Genomic DNA, 17969 nt, shown 5'->3' with positions numbered 1-17969 from the left:
TTTATTCAGGATCCTAGATATAATAGATCACTGCTTCACTAATGATAAATCTATCCACAGCATTCTGCATATTTCTTTACACCAAAGTTCTTTACACTCTGTTGCGATTTTTCAATGTTAAAGATACCAGTCAATTTTGTATATTTCAACACACGTGCTTCTACGTAAAAGGAAGGTCAAAATCTTATTACCTGAGGAGGTGCTGCGGCTGGGTTCCCCACGTCTGAGCTGATCTATTCGGGATTTCCGCTCACCAGACTCGATACTTCGATATTTCTGACCATCTTTCGATGTTCCTTGCTGCAATCTTCGCCCACCACTCTGGTCATCTCCACTGCGATGGGTAGATTCATTGGACGGTGATCGCAAACGACTTGAAGTCCTACTTCGATTACTGCCAAGGCTGCTGCTTCGTTTGTGTTCTTCAGTTTTACGTGGTCGATCGTCAGCCACGGTCGGAAGTTCTATTTTCTCCACCTTACTTCTGTGACCTTTCTTTCGAGTTTCATCAACACTCTTGTCAGAAATTATACTTTCTTCACGATCCGGCACATCCCCATCTGACCAGTCACTGAAAACAACATCACCTCCGCCCTGTGCGTTTCCTTCAACACTCTTTTCAGCCACCTCTTCTACAGATTCTTCCTTTAGTGTTACAGGTGGAGTCCGGGGCCCCTTCCATTTTTTGGCTTGTGGGGCCACTTCCTCATCAGAAGGCTCTGAATCACCCTTCGAGCGTTTTCGCTTTTTTTCAGCGTTTTTTTTCTTCTGAGGCTTCCTGGGTGACAAAACTAGCGTTTCCTCCACTACAGGCTCCGGAATGTACTTTTCAGATACATAGTCTTCATCCCTTTTGTTTCTCTTCTGAGATTTTCGTTGCCCTTTAGTCTTTTTCTTACCATACTCTTGTAGTCCTAGAGGTACCTCCCTATCCTCAGCGACATGGTGAGTGGTGCTGTCTGACTCTCTGCCTCGTGAGCTCTCAACAGGATCTGCAATATGCTCCCTTTGCTTGTCCCCTGAAGCAACTCTTTCTCTCAGCATATGGTCTTCACGCCTCCTTGTGCTTTCCTTTTTGTCTGACTTTCTGTCATCCTCTTTCCAGCTGCTGGTTCTGTCTTCAGTAACACGTGATGGGCTGAGAGCACGAGAATCTTGTGGGCGTACAACCTGACTCAACAACCGATGCTTTTCACCTGAAAAAAAATTGCATTTCATTCAGAAACTAATGGGACATTAAACAAATTAATTCCACACCTGTACCAGTCACTTCTGCTGCATTTGGACATTGCTCCCACAGAATCTTAGGTATAAATTATAATTTTGTTTATCTTTTTATCACCATGCTTCTTGCCTTGAGGGTCCAAAAGTATCATGTGGAAATACTTCAATAGAAACCAAGATCCAATTTATTGTTTTAACTTAAAAGATCATTTTAATATATTTGTGTGCACCCCAAAGCACTGCCAGTTGAATTCAGGAAGCTTTTCAAAAGATTTAACAATTGATTTCATAGTTGGACATAGCCAACGTACGGACGTGCACAGGGAGCACGCAATGCAAAACCAAGGCTAACGGCCTCTTTAATTTAAGAAGGCTAACAATCTGGTACTACGGATCTGGGAGTAATTGAGGACACAGGACAAAGGAAGTTAGGGAATGCATCAAAGCAAAAGAGAAAGCCTATAATGTGGCAAAGAGTAGTGGGAAGTCAGAAGATTGGGGAGGCTACAAAAACAAACAGAGGATAACAAAGAGAGAAATAAGGAAAGAGAGGATCAAATATGAAGGTAGGCTAGCCAGTAACATTAGGAATGATAGTAAAAGTTTCTTTAAATACATTAAAAACAAACGGGAGGCAAAAGTTGACATTGGGCCGCTCCAAAATGACGCTGGTAATTTTGTGATGGGAGACAAGGAAATAGCTGAGGAACTAAATAAGTACTTTGCGTCAGTCTTCACAGTAGAAGACATGAGTAATATCCCACCAATTCCGGAGAGTCAGGGGGCAGAGTTGAATATGGTAGCCATCACAAAGGAGAAAGTGCTAGAGAAACTAAGAGGTCTAAAAATTGATAAATCTCCGGGCCCAGATGGACTACATCCTAGAGTTCTAAAGGAGATAGCTGAAGAAATAGTGGAGGCGTTAGTTATGATCTTTCAAAAGTCACTGGAGTCCGGGAAAGTCCCAGAGAATTGGAAAATCGCTGTTGTAACCCCCCTGTTCAAGAAGGGAACAAGGAAAAAGATGGAAAATTATAGGCCAATTAGCCTAACCTCGGTTGTTGGCAAGATTCTAGAATCCATTGTTAAGGATGAGATTTCTAAATTCTTGGAAGTGCAGGGTCAGATTAGGACAAGTCAGCATGGATTTAGTAAGGGGAGGTCGTGCCTGACAAACCTGTTAGAGTTCTTTGAAGAGATAACAAATAGGTTAGACCAAGGAGAGCCAATGGATGTTATCTATCTTGACTTCCAAAAGGCCTTTGATAAGGTGCCTCACGGGAGACTGCCGAGTAAAATAAGGGCCCATGGTATTCGAGGCAAGGTACTAACATGGATTGACGATTGGCTGTCAGGCAGAAGGCAGAGAGTTGGGATAAAAGGTTCTTTTTCGGAATGGCAACCGGTGACGATTGGTGTCCCGCAGGGTTCAGTGTTGGGGCCACAGCTGTTCTCTTTATATATTAATGATCTAGATGACAGGACTGGGGCATTCTGGCTAGGTTTGCCGATGATACAAAGATAGGTGGAGGGGCAGGTAGTATGGAGGAGGTGGGGAGGCTGCAGAAAGATTTAGACAGTTTAGGAGAGTGGTCCAAGAAATGGCTGATGAAATTCAACATGGGCAAGTGCGAGGTCTTGCACTTTGGAAAAAAGAATAGAGGCATGGAGTATTTTCTAAACGGTGACAAAATTCATAATGCCGAAGTGCAAAGGGACTTGGAAGTCCTAGTCCAGGATTCTCTAAAGGTAAACTTGCAGGTTGAGTCCGTAATTAAGAAAGCAAATGCAATGTTGTCATTCATCTCAAGAGGCTTGGAATATAAAAGCAGGGATGTACTTCTGAAGCTTTATAAAGCATTAGTTAGGCCCCATTTAGAATACTGTGAACAATTTTGGGCCCCACACCTCAGGAAGGACATACTGGCACTGGAGCAGGTCCAGCGGAGATTCACACGGATGATCCCAGGAATGGTAGGCCTAACATACGATGAACGTCTGAGGATCCTGGGATTATATTCATTGGAGTTTAGGAGGTTGAGGGGAGATCTAATAGAAACTTACAAGATAATGAATGGCTTAGATAGGGTGGATGTAGGGAAGTTGTTTCCATTAGCAGGGGAGACTAGGACCCGGGGGCACAGCCTTAGAATAAAAGGGAGTCACTTTAGAACAGAGATGAGGAGAAATTTCTTCAGCCAGAGTGGTGGGTCTGTGGAATTCATTGCCACAGGGGGCGGTGGAGGCCGGGACGTTGAGTGTCTTTAAGACAGAAGTTGATAAATTCTTGATTTCTCGAGGAATTAAGGGCTATGGAGAGAGAGCGGGTAAATGGAGTTGAAATCAGCCATGATTGAATGGCGGAGTGGACTCGATGGGCCGAATGGCCTTACTTCCACTCCTATGTCTTATGGTCTTACAATTTCCTAACCAGGTTTCCCAGTGCCTCTTACTTACTACCCAATTACTGATAAATCTAATAAAGAATTCAGGAGAAACTTCCTCATTCAAAGAATGGCTAGAAAGGTGAACTTGTAGAATTGTTCAGATTGGCTTACATGCCTTTAGGGGAAAGTTAGATAAGCACATGAGGGAGAAAGAAATATAAGTACAAGCAGATAAGCTTCGATGAAGGGTGGAAGGAGGGTTATGTGGAACATAAATACAGGCATTGGGTCAAATGACTTATTTCTGTGCTGCTAATTAATGTAATTCTATACAATTTGGAGAGAAATGGTGGCCCTACAGGACGCATTAAAGACACACAAGAATAAATTGGTCGAAGTGTCTGACAATTTACAGACAGCAGGTGAAAAATCAAGACTTTTATACAGACATTTATTGATTTGAAAGCTTTCAACACCATCGATCAGGTCGGACTTAAGTATTAGGGCGAAATTTTGTTGTTGTGAGAAGATCATTGATTGTGAAACTCGATGGTGGAATGTGTGACAAAGTGTGTACTGACTGTCCAAATTGTTCTCTGTTTCTCGGGGATGGTTCTGAGGCATTTTTAAAAAAATTACTCTGGATTATGCAACTAGGCATTTGAATAGGAATTTTCACAATAGGGGAACTCTTCAATCTATTTTGATAGCAAATGTCAACCAAAGTTGAGATTTGAAAACCAGAGTTTCATCTCCGTAAACAATACCATGAGTGATCAATTAGCTCACACATAAATAGTGCAATTTTAGCCTTGAAATAAATTATTTAATTTATTAAATTATCATAAGTTGTTCATTCTGAAAAACCTCCCATATGACTAAAGCATCCAAACCATTTTTAAGTCAATTTCCCCAGCTGTCACCCAGATACGAGCATCGGATAAATTCAGCTACACTGCCATATGGCCAATCAATTTTACAGCCACCTGCCAAATGGTAGTTTAACATTTTTACCCCTGGCAATGCTTATTGTATCCTCGGTTCTCCACGGCAACAGCTTTCCATACCAATGAAGACTCGAGAATGAAGTCCTCCATCTGTTGGTCAGGTCAGCAGAGAGAATATGTGGATAGGCCGACAAGAGGGGGGGGCCAAATTGGATTTGGTACTGGGTAATGAACCGGGCCAAGTGTTAGATTTATTTGTGGGAGAGCACTTTGGAGATAGTGACCACAATTCGGTGTCTTTCACTATTGCAATGGAGAGCGATAGGGCCATACGGCAGGGCAAGGTTTATATTTGGGGGGGGTGGTAATTATGATGCGATTAGGTAAAAATTAGGGAGAATAAGATGGGAACAGAAACTGTCAGGGAAAGGCACAAATGAAAAGTGGAGCTTGTTCAAGGAACAAATACTGCATGTCCTTGATAGGCATGTCCCTGTCAGGCAGGGAGGAAATGGAGGGAACCATGGTTCACAAAAGAGGTTGAATGTCTTGTCAAGAGGAAAAAGGAAGAGTATGTAAGGATGAGAAAACAAGGTTCAGTAGGGTCGCTTGAGGGTTACAAGGTAGCATGGAATGAGCTGAAAAAAGGGCTAAGGAGAGCTAGCAGGGGGCATGAGAAGTCCTTGGCGGGTCGGATCAAGGAAAACCCCAAGGCTTTTTACTCTTATGTGAGAAATAAAAGAATGACCAGGGTGAGGGTAGGGCCGGTCAAGGACAGTAGTGGGAACTTGTGCATGGAGTCAGAAGAAATAGGAGGCGTTGAATGAATATTTTTCTTCAGTGTTCACAAAGGAGAGGGGCCATGTTTTTGAGGATGAGAGTGTGATTCAGGCAGGTAGGCTGGAGGAAGTAGATGTTCTGAGGAAGGATGTATTAGCAATTTCGAAAAACCAGAGGGTCGACAAGTCCCCTGGGCCAGATGGGATATACCCATGGATTCTTTGGGAGGCAAGGGATGAGATTTCAGAGCCTTTGGCTTTGATCTTTGGGTCCTCGCTGTCCACGGGGATAGTGCCAGAGGACTGGAGAGTGGTGAATGTTGTTCCTCTGTTCAAGAAAGGGAATAGGAATGACCCTGGTAATTATAGGCCAGTTAGTCTTACTTCGGCGGTCGGGAAGATAATGGAAAAGGTCCTGAAGGATGGATGTATGACCATTTGGAAAGATTCAGCTTAATGCGGGATAGTCAACACGGATTCGTGAAGGATAGGTCGTGCCTCACAAATTTGATTGAATTCTTTGAGGAGGTAACTAAGTGTGTAGATGAAGGTAGAGCAGTTGATGTTGTATACATGGATTTTAGTAAGGCATTTGATAAGGTTCCCCATGGTCGGCTCATGAAGAAAGTAAGGAGGTGTGGGATAGAGGGAAATTTGGCCAATTGGATAAGTGACTGGCTATCACATAGAAGACAGAGGGTGGTGGTGGATGGAAAATTTTCAGAATGGAGACCAGTTACCAGCGGTGTACCACAGGGATCAGTGCTGGGTCCTCTGCTATTTGTGATTTTTATCAATGACTTGGAGGAGAGGGCTGAAGGGTGGGTCAGTAAATTTGCTGATGACACCAGGATTGGTGGAGTAGTGGATGAGGTGGAGGGCTGTTGTAGGCTGCAAAGAAACATTGGGCTGAAAAATGGCAGATGGAGTTTAACCCTGCTAAGTGCGAGGTGATTCATTTTGGTAGAAAAAGTTTGAATGCAGATTACAGGATCAACGGCAGGGTTCTGAGGAATGTGGAGGAACAGAGAGATCTTGGGGTTCATGTCCACAGATCTCTGAAGGTTGCCACTCAAGTGGATAGAGCCGTGAGCCGTGAAGAAGGCTTATAGTGTATTATCGTTTATTAAAAGGGGGCTTGAGTGACTTCCGGGTGCGGCGATGACCAGCTAAGTCGCACGTTTCGGCAGCTCCCGGTGAAACGGACTTTTGGGCTCTTGATAGGAGCCCCAACGGCAATTTTGACGGCTAAAAACACTGTGTGGTAAACCAGAAGGGAATCCCCCCTGAAAAAAGGAGAAAGTGGCCGGATTGCAGTGGATCCTTTAGAACAGCGGCAAGGAAGGCAAGCAAAAACCAAGATGGCGTCGGAAGGTGGCAGTTTAACATGGGGCCCTGAACAACAAGAGTTCTTGAAATGCTGTGTGGAAGAGCTCAAAAAGGAAATGAAGAAAGAGCTGTTGGCCCCGATACTACAGGCGATCAAAGGGCTAAAGGAGGAACAAAAGACCCAGGAGCGGGAGCTTCGGGTCGTGAAGGCAAAGGCAGCCGAGAATGAGGACGACATACAGGGCCTGGTGGTGAAGACGGAGACGCATGAGGCACATCAGAAACGATGTGTGGAAAGGTTGGAGGCACTGGAGAACAACGCAAGGAGGAACAACCTGAGGATTCTTGGTCTTCCTGAAGGTGCGGAGGGAGCGGACGTCGGGGCATATGTGAGCGCGATGCTGCACTCGTTAATGGGAGCGGAGGCCCCGGCGTGTCCGTTGGAGGTGGAGGGAGCATACCGAGTGATGGCGCGAGGACCGAGAGCAGGAGAAATTCCCAGAGCCATAGTGGTGAGATTCCTCCGTTTTAAGGATAGAGAAATGGTCCTTAGATGGGCAAAGAAAACACGGAGCAGTAAATGGGAGAACACGGTGATCCGCGTTTATCAAGACTGGAGTGCGGAGGTGGCGAGAAGGAGGGCGACCTTTAATCGGGCCAAGGCGGTGCTTCATAAAAAGAAGATAAAATTTGGAATGCTGCAACCAGCAAGACTGTGGGTCACATATCGAGGGAGGCACCATTACTTTGAGATGGCGGATGAAGCGTGGACTTTTATTGTGGAAGAAAAACTGGAATGAGCGGGTTATTAAAAAGAACGTTTGAACAAAGTGGTGGGGCGAATGTGGGGGGTGAAGAGGGGGGTTAAAAAGGGGGGAAAAGAGGAGTTTTATGTACTAATCCTGCGATGTGGTAACTTTTCTCTCTTCCACAGGTGGTGATGGGGGGAGGAGGGGAGGTGGAGGAGATGGGGCGTTGGCCATTGGGGGCGGGGCCAAGGGAGAAGCGCGGGCTTGGTTCCCGCGCTATGATAATCATGGCGGGAATAGAGAAGCAGGAAGGAGGGGGCGTCGCACGGTGCGAGCCAAGGTCACGGGGGGAAGCCGAGGTCGGCCAGAGTTTGCTGACTTCTGGGAGCAACATGGGGGGAGTAATTACGCTAGCGGGGGATCTAGCGGGGGTGGGGTGGGGGGGGTGGGAGGGGGAATTACTGGGTTGCTGCTGCTGGGGAGAGGGGGGAGCTGGTATGGGAGGGGATGGGCGGGGGGGCACCGCCTGGGGGAGATACAGCTGCGTGGGAACCGGGTGAGGAGCTGGAAAAAGGGGATGGCTAATCGACAAGGGGGGGGGGAGGAAGTCCCCCAACCCGGCTGATCACGTGGAACGTGAGAGGGCTGAACGGGCCGATAAAGAGGGCACTGGTACTCGCACACCTTAAGAAACTTAAGGCAGATGTGGTTATGTTACAGGAAACGCACCTGAAACTGATAGACCAGGTTAGGCTACGCAAAACATGGGTGGGGCAGGTGTTCCATTCGGGGCTAGATGCGAAAAACAGGGGGGTGGCTATATTAGTGGGGAAGCGGGTAATGTTCGAGGCAAAGACTATAGTGGCGGATAACGGGGGCAGATACGTGATGGTGAGTGGCAAACTACAGGGGGAGACGGTGGTTTTGGTAAACGTATATGCCCCGAACTGGGATGATGCCAATTTTATGAGGCGGATGTTAGGACGCATTCCGGACCTAGAGATGGGAAAGCTGATAATGGGGGGAGGTTTTAATACGGTGTTGGAACCAGGGCTGGATAGGTCGAAGTCCAGGACTGGAAGGAGGCCGGCAGCAGCCAAGGTACTTAAAGATTTTATGGAGCAGATGGGAGGTGTAGACCCATGGAGATTTAGCAGACCTAGGAGTAAGGAGTTCTCGTTTTTCTCCTGTGTCCATAAAGTCTACTCGCGAATAGATTTTTTGTGCTGGGAAGGGCGTTGATCCCGAAGGTGAGGGGAACGGAGTATACGGCTATAGCCATTTCGGATCACGCTCCACACTGGGTAGACTTGGAGATAGGGGAGGAAACAGGAGGGCGCCCACCCTGGAGAATGGACATGGGACTAATGGCAGATGAGGTGGTGTGCCTAAGGGTGAGGGGGTGCATTGAAAAGTACTTGGAACTCAATGATAATGGGGAGGTCCAGGTGGGAGTGGTCTGGGAGGCGTTGAAGGCGGTGGTTAGAGGGGAGCTGATATCAATAAGGGCACATAAAGGGAAGCAGGAGAGTAAGGAATGGGAGCGGTTGCTGCAAGAACTTTTGAGGGTGGACAGACAATATGCGGAGGCACTGGAGGAGGGACTGTACAGGGAAAGGCAAAGGCTACATGTAGAATTTGACTTGCTGACTACGGGCACTGCAGAGGCACAATGGAGGAAGGCACAGGGTGTACAGTACGAATATGGGGAGAAGGCGAGCAGGTTGCTGGCACACCAATTGAAGAAAAGGGGAGCAGCGAGGGAAATAGGGTGAGTGAGGGATGAGGAAGGAGAGATGGAGCAGGGAGCGGAGAGAGTGAATGGAGTGTTCAAGACATTTTATAAAAAATTATATGAAGCTCAACCCCCGGATGGGAGGGAGAGAATGATGGGCTTCTTGGATCGGCTGGAATTTCCCAAGGTGGAAGAGCAGGAAAGGGTGGGACTGGGAGCACAGATCGAGGTAGAAGAAGTGGTGAAAGGAACTAGGAGCATGCAGGCGGGAAAGGCCCCGGGACCGGATGGATTCCCAGTCGAATTCTATAGAAAATATGTGGACTTGCTCACCCCGGTATTGACGAGGACCTTTAATGAGGCAAAGGAAAGGGGACAACTGCCCCCGACTATGTCTGAAGCAACGATATCGCTTCACTTAAAGAAGGAAAAGGACCCGCTACAATGCGGGTCCTATAGACCTATTTCCCTCCTAAATGTAGATGCCAAGATCCTGGCCAAGGTAATGGCAATGAGAATAGAGGAATGTGTCCCGGGGGTGGTCCACGAGGACCAAACTGGGTTTGTGAAGGGGAGACAGCTGAACACGAATATACAGAGGCTGTTAGGGGTAATGATGATGGCCCCACCAGAGGGGGAAACGGAGACAGTAGTGGCGATGGATGCCGAGAAAGCATTTGATAGAGTGGAGTGGGATTATTTGTGGGAGGTGTTGAGGAGATTTGGTTTTGGAGAGGGGTATGTTAGATGGGTGCAGCTGTTGTATAGGGCCCCGATGGCGAGCGTGGTCACGAACGGACGGGGATCTGCATATTTTCGGCTCCATAGAGGGACAAGGCAGGGATGCCCTCTGTCCCCATTATTGTTTGCACTGGCGATTGAGCCCCTGGCGATAGCGTCGAGGGGTTCCAAGAAGTGGAGGGGAGTACTTAGAGGAGGAGAAGAACACCGGGTATCTTTGTATGCGGACGATTTGCTACTATACGTGGCAGACCCGGCGGAGGGGATGCCAGAAATAATGCGGATACTTGGGGAGTTTGGGGATTTTTCAGGGTATAAATTGAACATGGGGAAAAGTGAGTTGTTTGTGGTGCATCCAGGGGAGCAGAGTAGAGAAATAGAGGACCTACCGTTGAGGAAGGTAACAAGGGACTTTCGTTACCTGGGGATCCAGATAGCCAAGAATTGGGGCACATTGCATAGGTTAAATTTAACGCGGTTGGTGGAACAAATGGAAGAGGATTTCAAGAGATTGGATATGGTATCCCTGTCACTGGCAGGGAGGGTGCAGGTGGTTAAGATGGTGGTCCTCCCGAGATTCCTCTTTGTGTTTCAGTGCCTCCCGGTGGTGATCACGAAGGCTTTTTTAAAAAGGATTGAAAAGAGCATCATGGGTTTTGTGTGGGCCGGGAAGACCCCGAGAGTGAGGAAGGGATTCTTACAGCATAGCAGGGATAGGGGGGGGTGGCTGGCACTACCGAGCCTAAGTGAGTATTATTGGGCCGCTAATATTTCAATGGTGAGTAAGTGGATGGGAGAGGAGGAGGGAGCGGCGTGGAAGAGATTAGAGAGGGCATCCTGTAGGGGGACTAGCCTACAGGCTATGGTGACAGCCCCATTGCCGTTCTCACCGAGGAACTACACCACAAGCCCGGTGGTGGTGGCTACACTGAAGATTTGGGGACAGTGGAGACGGCATAGGGGAAAGACTGGAGCCTTGGGGGGGTCCCCGATAAGAAACAACCATAGGTTTGCCCCGGGGGGAATGGATGGGGGATATGGAATGTGGCAAAGAGCAGGAATAACGCAACTGAAAGATCTGTTTGTGGATGGGAAGTTCGCGAGTCTGGGAGCGCTGACCGAGAAATATGGGTTGCCCCAAGGGAATGCATTCAGGTATATGCAACTGAGGGCTTTTGCGAGGCAACAGGTGAGGGAATTCCCGCAGCTCCCGACACAAGAGGTGCAGGACAGAGTGATCTCAAAGACATGGGTGGGGGATGGTAAGGTGTCAGATATATATAAGGAAATGAGGGACGAAGGGGAGACTATGGTAGATGAACTAAAAGGGAAATAGGAAGAAGAGCTGGGGGAGGAGATCGAGGAGGGGCTGTGGGCAGATGCCCTAAGCAGGGTAAACTCGTCGTCCTCGTGTGCCAGGCTAAGCCTGATTCAGTTTAAGGTATTACACAGGGCGCATATGACTGGAGCACGGCTCAGTAAATTTTTTGGGGTGGAGGATAGGTGTGCGAGGTGCTCGAGAAGCCCAGCGAATCATACCCATATGTTTTGGTCATGCCCGGCACTACAGGGGTTTTGGATGGGGGTGACAAAGGTGCTTTCAAAAGTAGTGGGGGTCCGGGTCGAACCAAGCTGGGGGTTGGCTATATTTGGGGTTGCACAAGAGCCGGGAGTGCAGGAGGCGAGAGAGGCCGATGTTTTGGCCTTTGCGTCCCTAGTAGCCCGGCGCAGGATATTGTTAATGTGGAAAGAAGCCAAGCCCCCGGGGGTGGAGACCTGGATAAATGACATGGCAGGGTTTATAAAGCTAGAGCGGATTAAGTTCGTTCTAAGGGGGTCGGCTCAAGGGTTCACCAGGCGGTGGCAACCGTTCGTCGAATACCTCGCAGAAAGATAGATGGAATGGAAAAAAGAAGGCAGCAGCAGCAGCCCAGGATCGGGGGGGGGGGGGGGGGGGGGGGGCGGAGGAGGAACCAGAAGGACTCTCAGGGTTCTTTTAATATATACTGTATAATATGTATAGGTCGTTGCGACAGATAATTATATATTGGACTGTTAAATTATATTTTTGGAGAGTGTTACTTGTGATAAGGCAGTTGCCAATTAGGGTTAGTTTTCATTTTTGTTATTTATTATTTATTCATTTTTTGTTTATAAAATAGGTCATTGTTATTTGTGTTGTTATAATATTGTGTAAAGGGTGCACAATGTACTGTGTTGGTTGACCAAAACATTTTCAATAAAATATTTATTTTAAAAAAAAAAGGGGGCTTGAGTTTAATGCTGCAACTATACATGACCCTAGTGAGACCACATTTGGAGTAGTGTGTGCAGTTCTGGTCACCTCATTATAGGAAGGATGTGGAAGCATTGGAAAGGGTGCAAAGGAGATTTACCAGGATGCTTCCTGGTTTGCAGGATAGGTCTTATGAGGAAAGGTTGAGGGAGCTAGGGCTTTTCTCTTTGGAGCGGAGGAGGATGAGAGGCGACTTAATAAAGGTTTATAAGATAATGAGGGGGATAGATAGAGTGGACGTTCAGAGACTATTTCCTCGGGTGGATGTAGCTGTTATAAGGGGGCATAACTATAAGATTCAGGGTGGGAGATATAGGACGGATGTCCAAGGTAGGTTCTTTACTCAGAGAGTAGTTAGGGTGTGGAATGGACTGCCTGCTGTGATAGTGGAGTCGGACACTTTAGGAACTTTCAAGCGGTTATTGGATAGGAACATGGTGCACACCAGAATGACACGGAGTGGGATAGTTTGATCTTGGTTTCGGACAATGCTCGGCACAACATCGAGGGCCGAAGTGCATGTTCTGTGCTGTTACTGATCAATATAATAGCTTACTGCAGCATAATCTAAAGCAAAGTTTCTGAAATAAATTCAAAGACAGTGTCATGAGAATGTCACTTTAAGAAATGTTTGTCTGCTCATGTTACTGCAGTGATTTCAGAGTGTGGGTGGAGCTGAGCTCGAGCTCTGCTTTTTAGTTTCACTTTGAAAAAAGCTTGGGTGTGTCTGTGTTTTTTGGGTTGTGTTTCAGTGTTGAGCTGCAGTCAGCCAGAGAAGGTGTAATGTTGTTCTCTCTGCCATGTAAAGATTACCTCTTGATCATCTGGTGAATTCAGAGTGATAACTGTTCTCAGTAGTGAATTTAAACCTGATGTGCTTCTGTTAAAATGTTTTTTTAAATGTCTTATGGATGTTAAAAGGAAATCTTAAGAATTACTTAGTGTTGTATTCTTTGGGGGTTGTACTTGAATTAATGGTTGCTAAGATGTTCACTGTATCTTTTAAAAAGGTTAACTTGAGTTCATAGAATAAACATTGTTTTGCTTTAAAAAATACTTTGCGATTTCTGCTGTACCACACCTGTACAGTGGGCCGTGTGCTCCCCATACCACAATCTAGTAAAAGTTGTGGGTCAGGTGAACTCCATGATACACTTTGGGGTTCTCTAAACCCTGGCCCACAACAACAGGGAAATGGTCCATTATTCTAAATCAGTGAACAATGAGACAAGGGAATGACCAGGGGCTGGTTTAGCACACTGGGCTAAATCGCTGTCTTTTAAAGCAGACCAAGGCATGCCAGCTGCACGGTTCAATTCCCGTACGGCCTCCCCGAACAGGCGGCGGAATGTGGCGACTAGGGGCTTTTCACAGTAACTTAATTGAAGCCTACTTGTGACAGTAAGCGATTTTCATTTCATATATTGCATTTCACGTTGTAAAGCAAAAAATGGTCTTAACGATGTTCAAAAGATTGAGCCCAAATGGATTATACAAATTCAGCAGGCATCATACGCAGAATGGAACTGTTGCCATAATGTTGCTTGTGGATCTTCACCCTATTCAGCTTTCATGTTGCTGTGCAGAGCCAAAACAAACCTGAGCACCTCACAGAGTGGGAAAGAAGTTGGGAGAGTTAGGCTGCATGTGGTTAATCCTGGCTTTGTAGTCACTTTAAGGCTAGCTTTAAAGAGCAGATTTCCAGCCAATGTGTAGGTGAATAACAAGGGATAGAACCTGACAGCCCCTTCTGCCAGTGGGATGTTCTGGTCCCGTTCAAAGTTAAACATTTTTAAAAAAATGTATTTTATTCCAAACATATTCAAAGGTACAAAAATATATCCTCCATAACTCACAGTTTGTGCAGGTTTTGCCCCCTTTTCACCCCTCCCCATCCTCCCTCCCCACCCCTGCGACGAACAATTCCGTAAACATGGTCATGAATAGCCTCCACCGTATCTCAAAGCCCTCCACTGATCCTCTCAATTTGAACTTGATCTTTTCCAGCCGGAGAAAGTCATACAGATCTCCTAGCCAGGCCACACCCCCCACGATGGTGTTGTCGACTGCCATTCCCACAGAATCTTTCGTCAGGCAACAAGAGAGGCGAACGCCACAACTTCAGCCTTCCTCCCCTCCATCAGTTTGGCATTTCCAACACCCCAAAAATCGTCACCATAGGGTCCGGCCCAGCCTCTACCCCCACAATCTTTGATAACGTCCCAAACATCCCCTCCCAGTATCTCTCCAACTTCTCACAGCCCCGGAATTTATGCGTGTGGTTTGCTGGTCCTTGCCACAATTGTCTGCCACCCCCTGGAAGAACCCACTCATCCTAGCCTGAGTCATATGCATTCTGTGCACCACCTTAAACTGAATCAAACTCATCCTCGCGCAGGGCAATGTCGAATTCACCCTGAGCATCGCCTCACTCCACATATCCCATCCTATCTCTACCCTCCCACCCAGCTAATCCTCACCACCTGCGCCCCAACCCCCCCCCCCCGAGCCACCAGTATATAACCCCAATCTTACCCTCCTCTTCAACGTCCAGGAGCAGCAACCACTCCAACAGAGTATACTCCGGCAGCTTGGGAAACCCTCTCCATTCCTTCCGTGCAAAGTCTCTAACTTGCATTTACGTGCACTCGCTTCCCTTCGGGAGGGTTTGGAATACAAACAGGACCCTTGGCAGAACGGTTATTTTTATCACCTGGAGCCTCCTCCACCAGTGTCAGGTGTAATGTATCCAATCTCCTAAAGTCCCCCTAACCTCCTCCACCAACTTTGTCAGGTTCCATTTATGCAATGTTGCCCATTGCCCCGTCACCTGAACCCCTAAATACCTAAACCTGTCCCTGGCAACATTAAACGGGAACACCCCAAGGTTGGCTCCCCGACCCGCCGCATTCACCGTAAACACCTCATTCTTTCCAACATTAACTTATAGCCTGAGAAGGCCCCAAACCTCTCTAGTATGTCCATAATTCTCCCCATACCCTCCAATGGGTCTGACACGAACAACAGCAGGTCGTCTGCTTACAGCGACATCCGGTGTTCCCTACTCTCCCTCGTAATCCCCTGCCATTCTACTGACCTCCTAAGGGCCATCGCCAAGGGCTCTATCGCCCTTGCGAATAGCAGCGGCGACAGCGGACACCCCTGCCTCGTTCCCCTATGCAACCCGAAGCTCCGTGAATTCATCTCATTTATCTGTACACTTGCCACCGGGGCCATGTACAACAGACACACCCTTGCCACAAACCTCAACCCAAATCCAAACCATCCCAAAATCTCGAATCGGTACTACCACTCCACCCGGTCGAAAGCCTTCTCCGCATCCATAGAGACCACTACCTCCGGTACCCGTCCCTTTGACGGGGTCATGATCACATTTAATAACCGCCTTATGTTACTGGAAAGCTGCCTGCCCTTTACAAAACCTGTTTGGTCCTCTGTGACCAACCCCTGAATGCACATTTCCATCCTCCCCGCCACTAACTTAGCCAACACTTTCACATCTGTGTTCAACCGCGATGTGGGTCCTGCCAATGGGTCCTTTGGTCCGGTCAAAGTTAATGGAATTTTCAATGGCTTGCTGCATTTTAGGGGCCTGCCCCACCGCGACAGCGCCATAAAATTCCACCCATGGAATATGAATAAGAAAGAGTAGACATCCCTATGAATAACGATTCCCCAAAAATTAACTTATAGAAAACCTCCTGAAAATTCATATCAGGTGTTGAAGAGGTTGTGGTGATTAAAGCCTTTCCCAGGACACAGTAGTGCACAGAATATAGACAGCTGATTTGTTAGCCACCATTTAATGACTGAAGAAGCTTGGTTTATAAAATCAGTGCACACTAGACTTACCTTTCTCATCACTACTGTTGTAGGTATCACTATCAGGAGATTCCTCACGGATACGCTTTGCCAATGGACTGAGGCTGCTTTCAGTTCGAGGTCGTTTTCTGGTAGAAATAAATCAGTATAAATTTAATATAATGGACACACAGCAACTCACAAGATCCAGTTATACAGCCACTTTTGAATCAATGGGAAGCAGTCTTGGGTACATCTTGGCACAATAGTGGTACAGGAGTCAGAAGCGGATTCCAAATCCCAGTTAAGACCCTCCTGGAGACTGCATCATTAAGCTAGAGAAAATTATTGCTGCTTATATTATTCCACAATAAAGTAAATAAATCAGCGCTTGCTAAACTTTTTCCCGGTGTCACTCCAATTTAATGTTTCAGACTTCATGTGATCCTGCTGGTGCCTGTGAACTCGCGACCCCAAAGGCTTGTCACACAATCCCTTGAGGTCATGACCCACAGTTCGCGAAGCCCTGGTTTAAACAAAAGTCCAGGTTGCAATTTCTACTTATTTCAGTCAAAGTTGCATTTATTGATTGTCTGATTTTCTTCTTCTAGTTCTTGAGATAAAACCCATGCAGGGTCATGGTTCCATGGTCTCTAACAATCCTTTGGCACGCTAAACTGCTGCCATTCAGCAGTGAACGTTGAGTTACAATTAGTGGGCTCTGCAGTGATCCTTACCACCAATTGATCCTGTGAGTTGCCCACCGGTTTACCAACATACATTCCCAGTACATATTTCCAGAAAGCATTCAAGAGCAGGAAAATTGACTGCTTTCCACCGCCCCCCCACCCCTATTCATATGGTCCAAGGGTGTTTCAACCCACTATAGTACCCATATGCACATTCGTCAAGAACAACCAACTTGATGCAAAACAGACTTGTTAATCTTCACAATGTACCATCGTAGTATATGGTGCACAAGATTTTCTTGAAATTATTTTTTAACATTAAGGAAATATTACGCAAGACCTTTTCATTTTTAACTAAATGTGCTAGAAATCTGCTTCATCCGCACAGCTAAAAGACTCAAAGACCCCCCCTCGGACTGATCTGTTCCCTGTAAGAACACTATTCACGACATCCTATGCTGCTCTTGCTCATGTATTTGCTTTGTTTGGCCCCTTGTTCCGCACTGTAACCAATCACTGTTTGCCGATGTACCAAGAACAAAGAAGAACAAAGAAATGTACAGCACAGGAACAGGCTCTTCAGCACTCCAAGCCCGTGCCGACCATGCTGCCCGACTAAACTACAATCTTCTACACTTCCTGGGTCCATATCTCTCTATTCCCATCCTATTCATGTATTTGTCAAGATGCACCTTAAATGTCACTATCGTCCCTGCTTCCATCACCTCCTCCAGTAGCGAGTTCCAGGCACCCACTATTCTCTGTGTAAAAAACTTGCCTCGTACATCTACTCTAAACCTTGCCCCTCGCACCTTAAACCTATGCCCCCTAGTAACTGACCCCTCTACCCTGGGAAAAAACCTCTGACTATGCCCCTCATAATTTTGTAGACCTCTATCAGGTCGCCCCTCAACCTCCGTCGTTCCAGTGAGAACAAACCAAGTTTATTCAACCGCTCCTCATAGCTAATGCCCTCCATACCAGGCAACATTTTGGTAAATCTCTTCTGCACCCTCTCTAAAGCCTCCACATCCTTCTGGTAGTGTGGCGACCAGAATTGAACACTATACTCCAAGTGTGGCCTAACTAAGGTTCTATACAGCTGCAACATGACTTGCCAATTCTTATACTCAATGCCCCGGCCAATGAAGGCAAGCATGCCGTATGCCTTCTTGACTACCTTCTCCACCTGTGTTGCCCCTTTCAGTGACCTGTGGACCTTTACACCTAGATCTCTCTGACTTTCAATACTCTTGAGGGTTCTACCATTC

General features: G+C 46.9%; 1 protein-coding gene across 13 annotated transcripts in view; it reads right to left on the bottom strand.

Moving 5' to 3' along the window:
• Positions 1-17969, bottom strand: part of zc3h13 (zinc finger CCCH-type containing 13) — a 165901-nt gene that overhangs the window by 37239 nt on the left and 110693 nt on the right. For all 13 annotated transcript variants that reach the window (XM_072514301.1, XM_072514305.1, XM_072514309.1 and 10 more), the window contains 2 exons: positions 16061-16158; positions 192-1196 (listed from right to left, as the gene is read on the bottom strand). In XM_072514301.1, the coding sequence (XP_072370402.1) occupies positions 192-1196; positions 16061-16158 (1103 nt within the window). The remainder of the gene's footprint in view (positions 1-191; positions 1197-16060; positions 16159-17969) is intronic.

This window comes from Scyliorhinus torazame, chromosome 8, assembly GCF_047496885.1.
Source record: "Scyliorhinus torazame isolate Kashiwa2021f chromosome 8, sScyTor2.1, whole genome shotgun sequence".
Classification (NCBI taxonomy): Eukaryota; Metazoa; Chordata; class Chondrichthyes; order Carcharhiniformes; family Scyliorhinidae; genus Scyliorhinus; species Scyliorhinus torazame.
The sequence above is the reverse complement of the archived record's forward strand: the minus strand, read 5'-3'. Positions and strand labels throughout refer to the sequence as shown.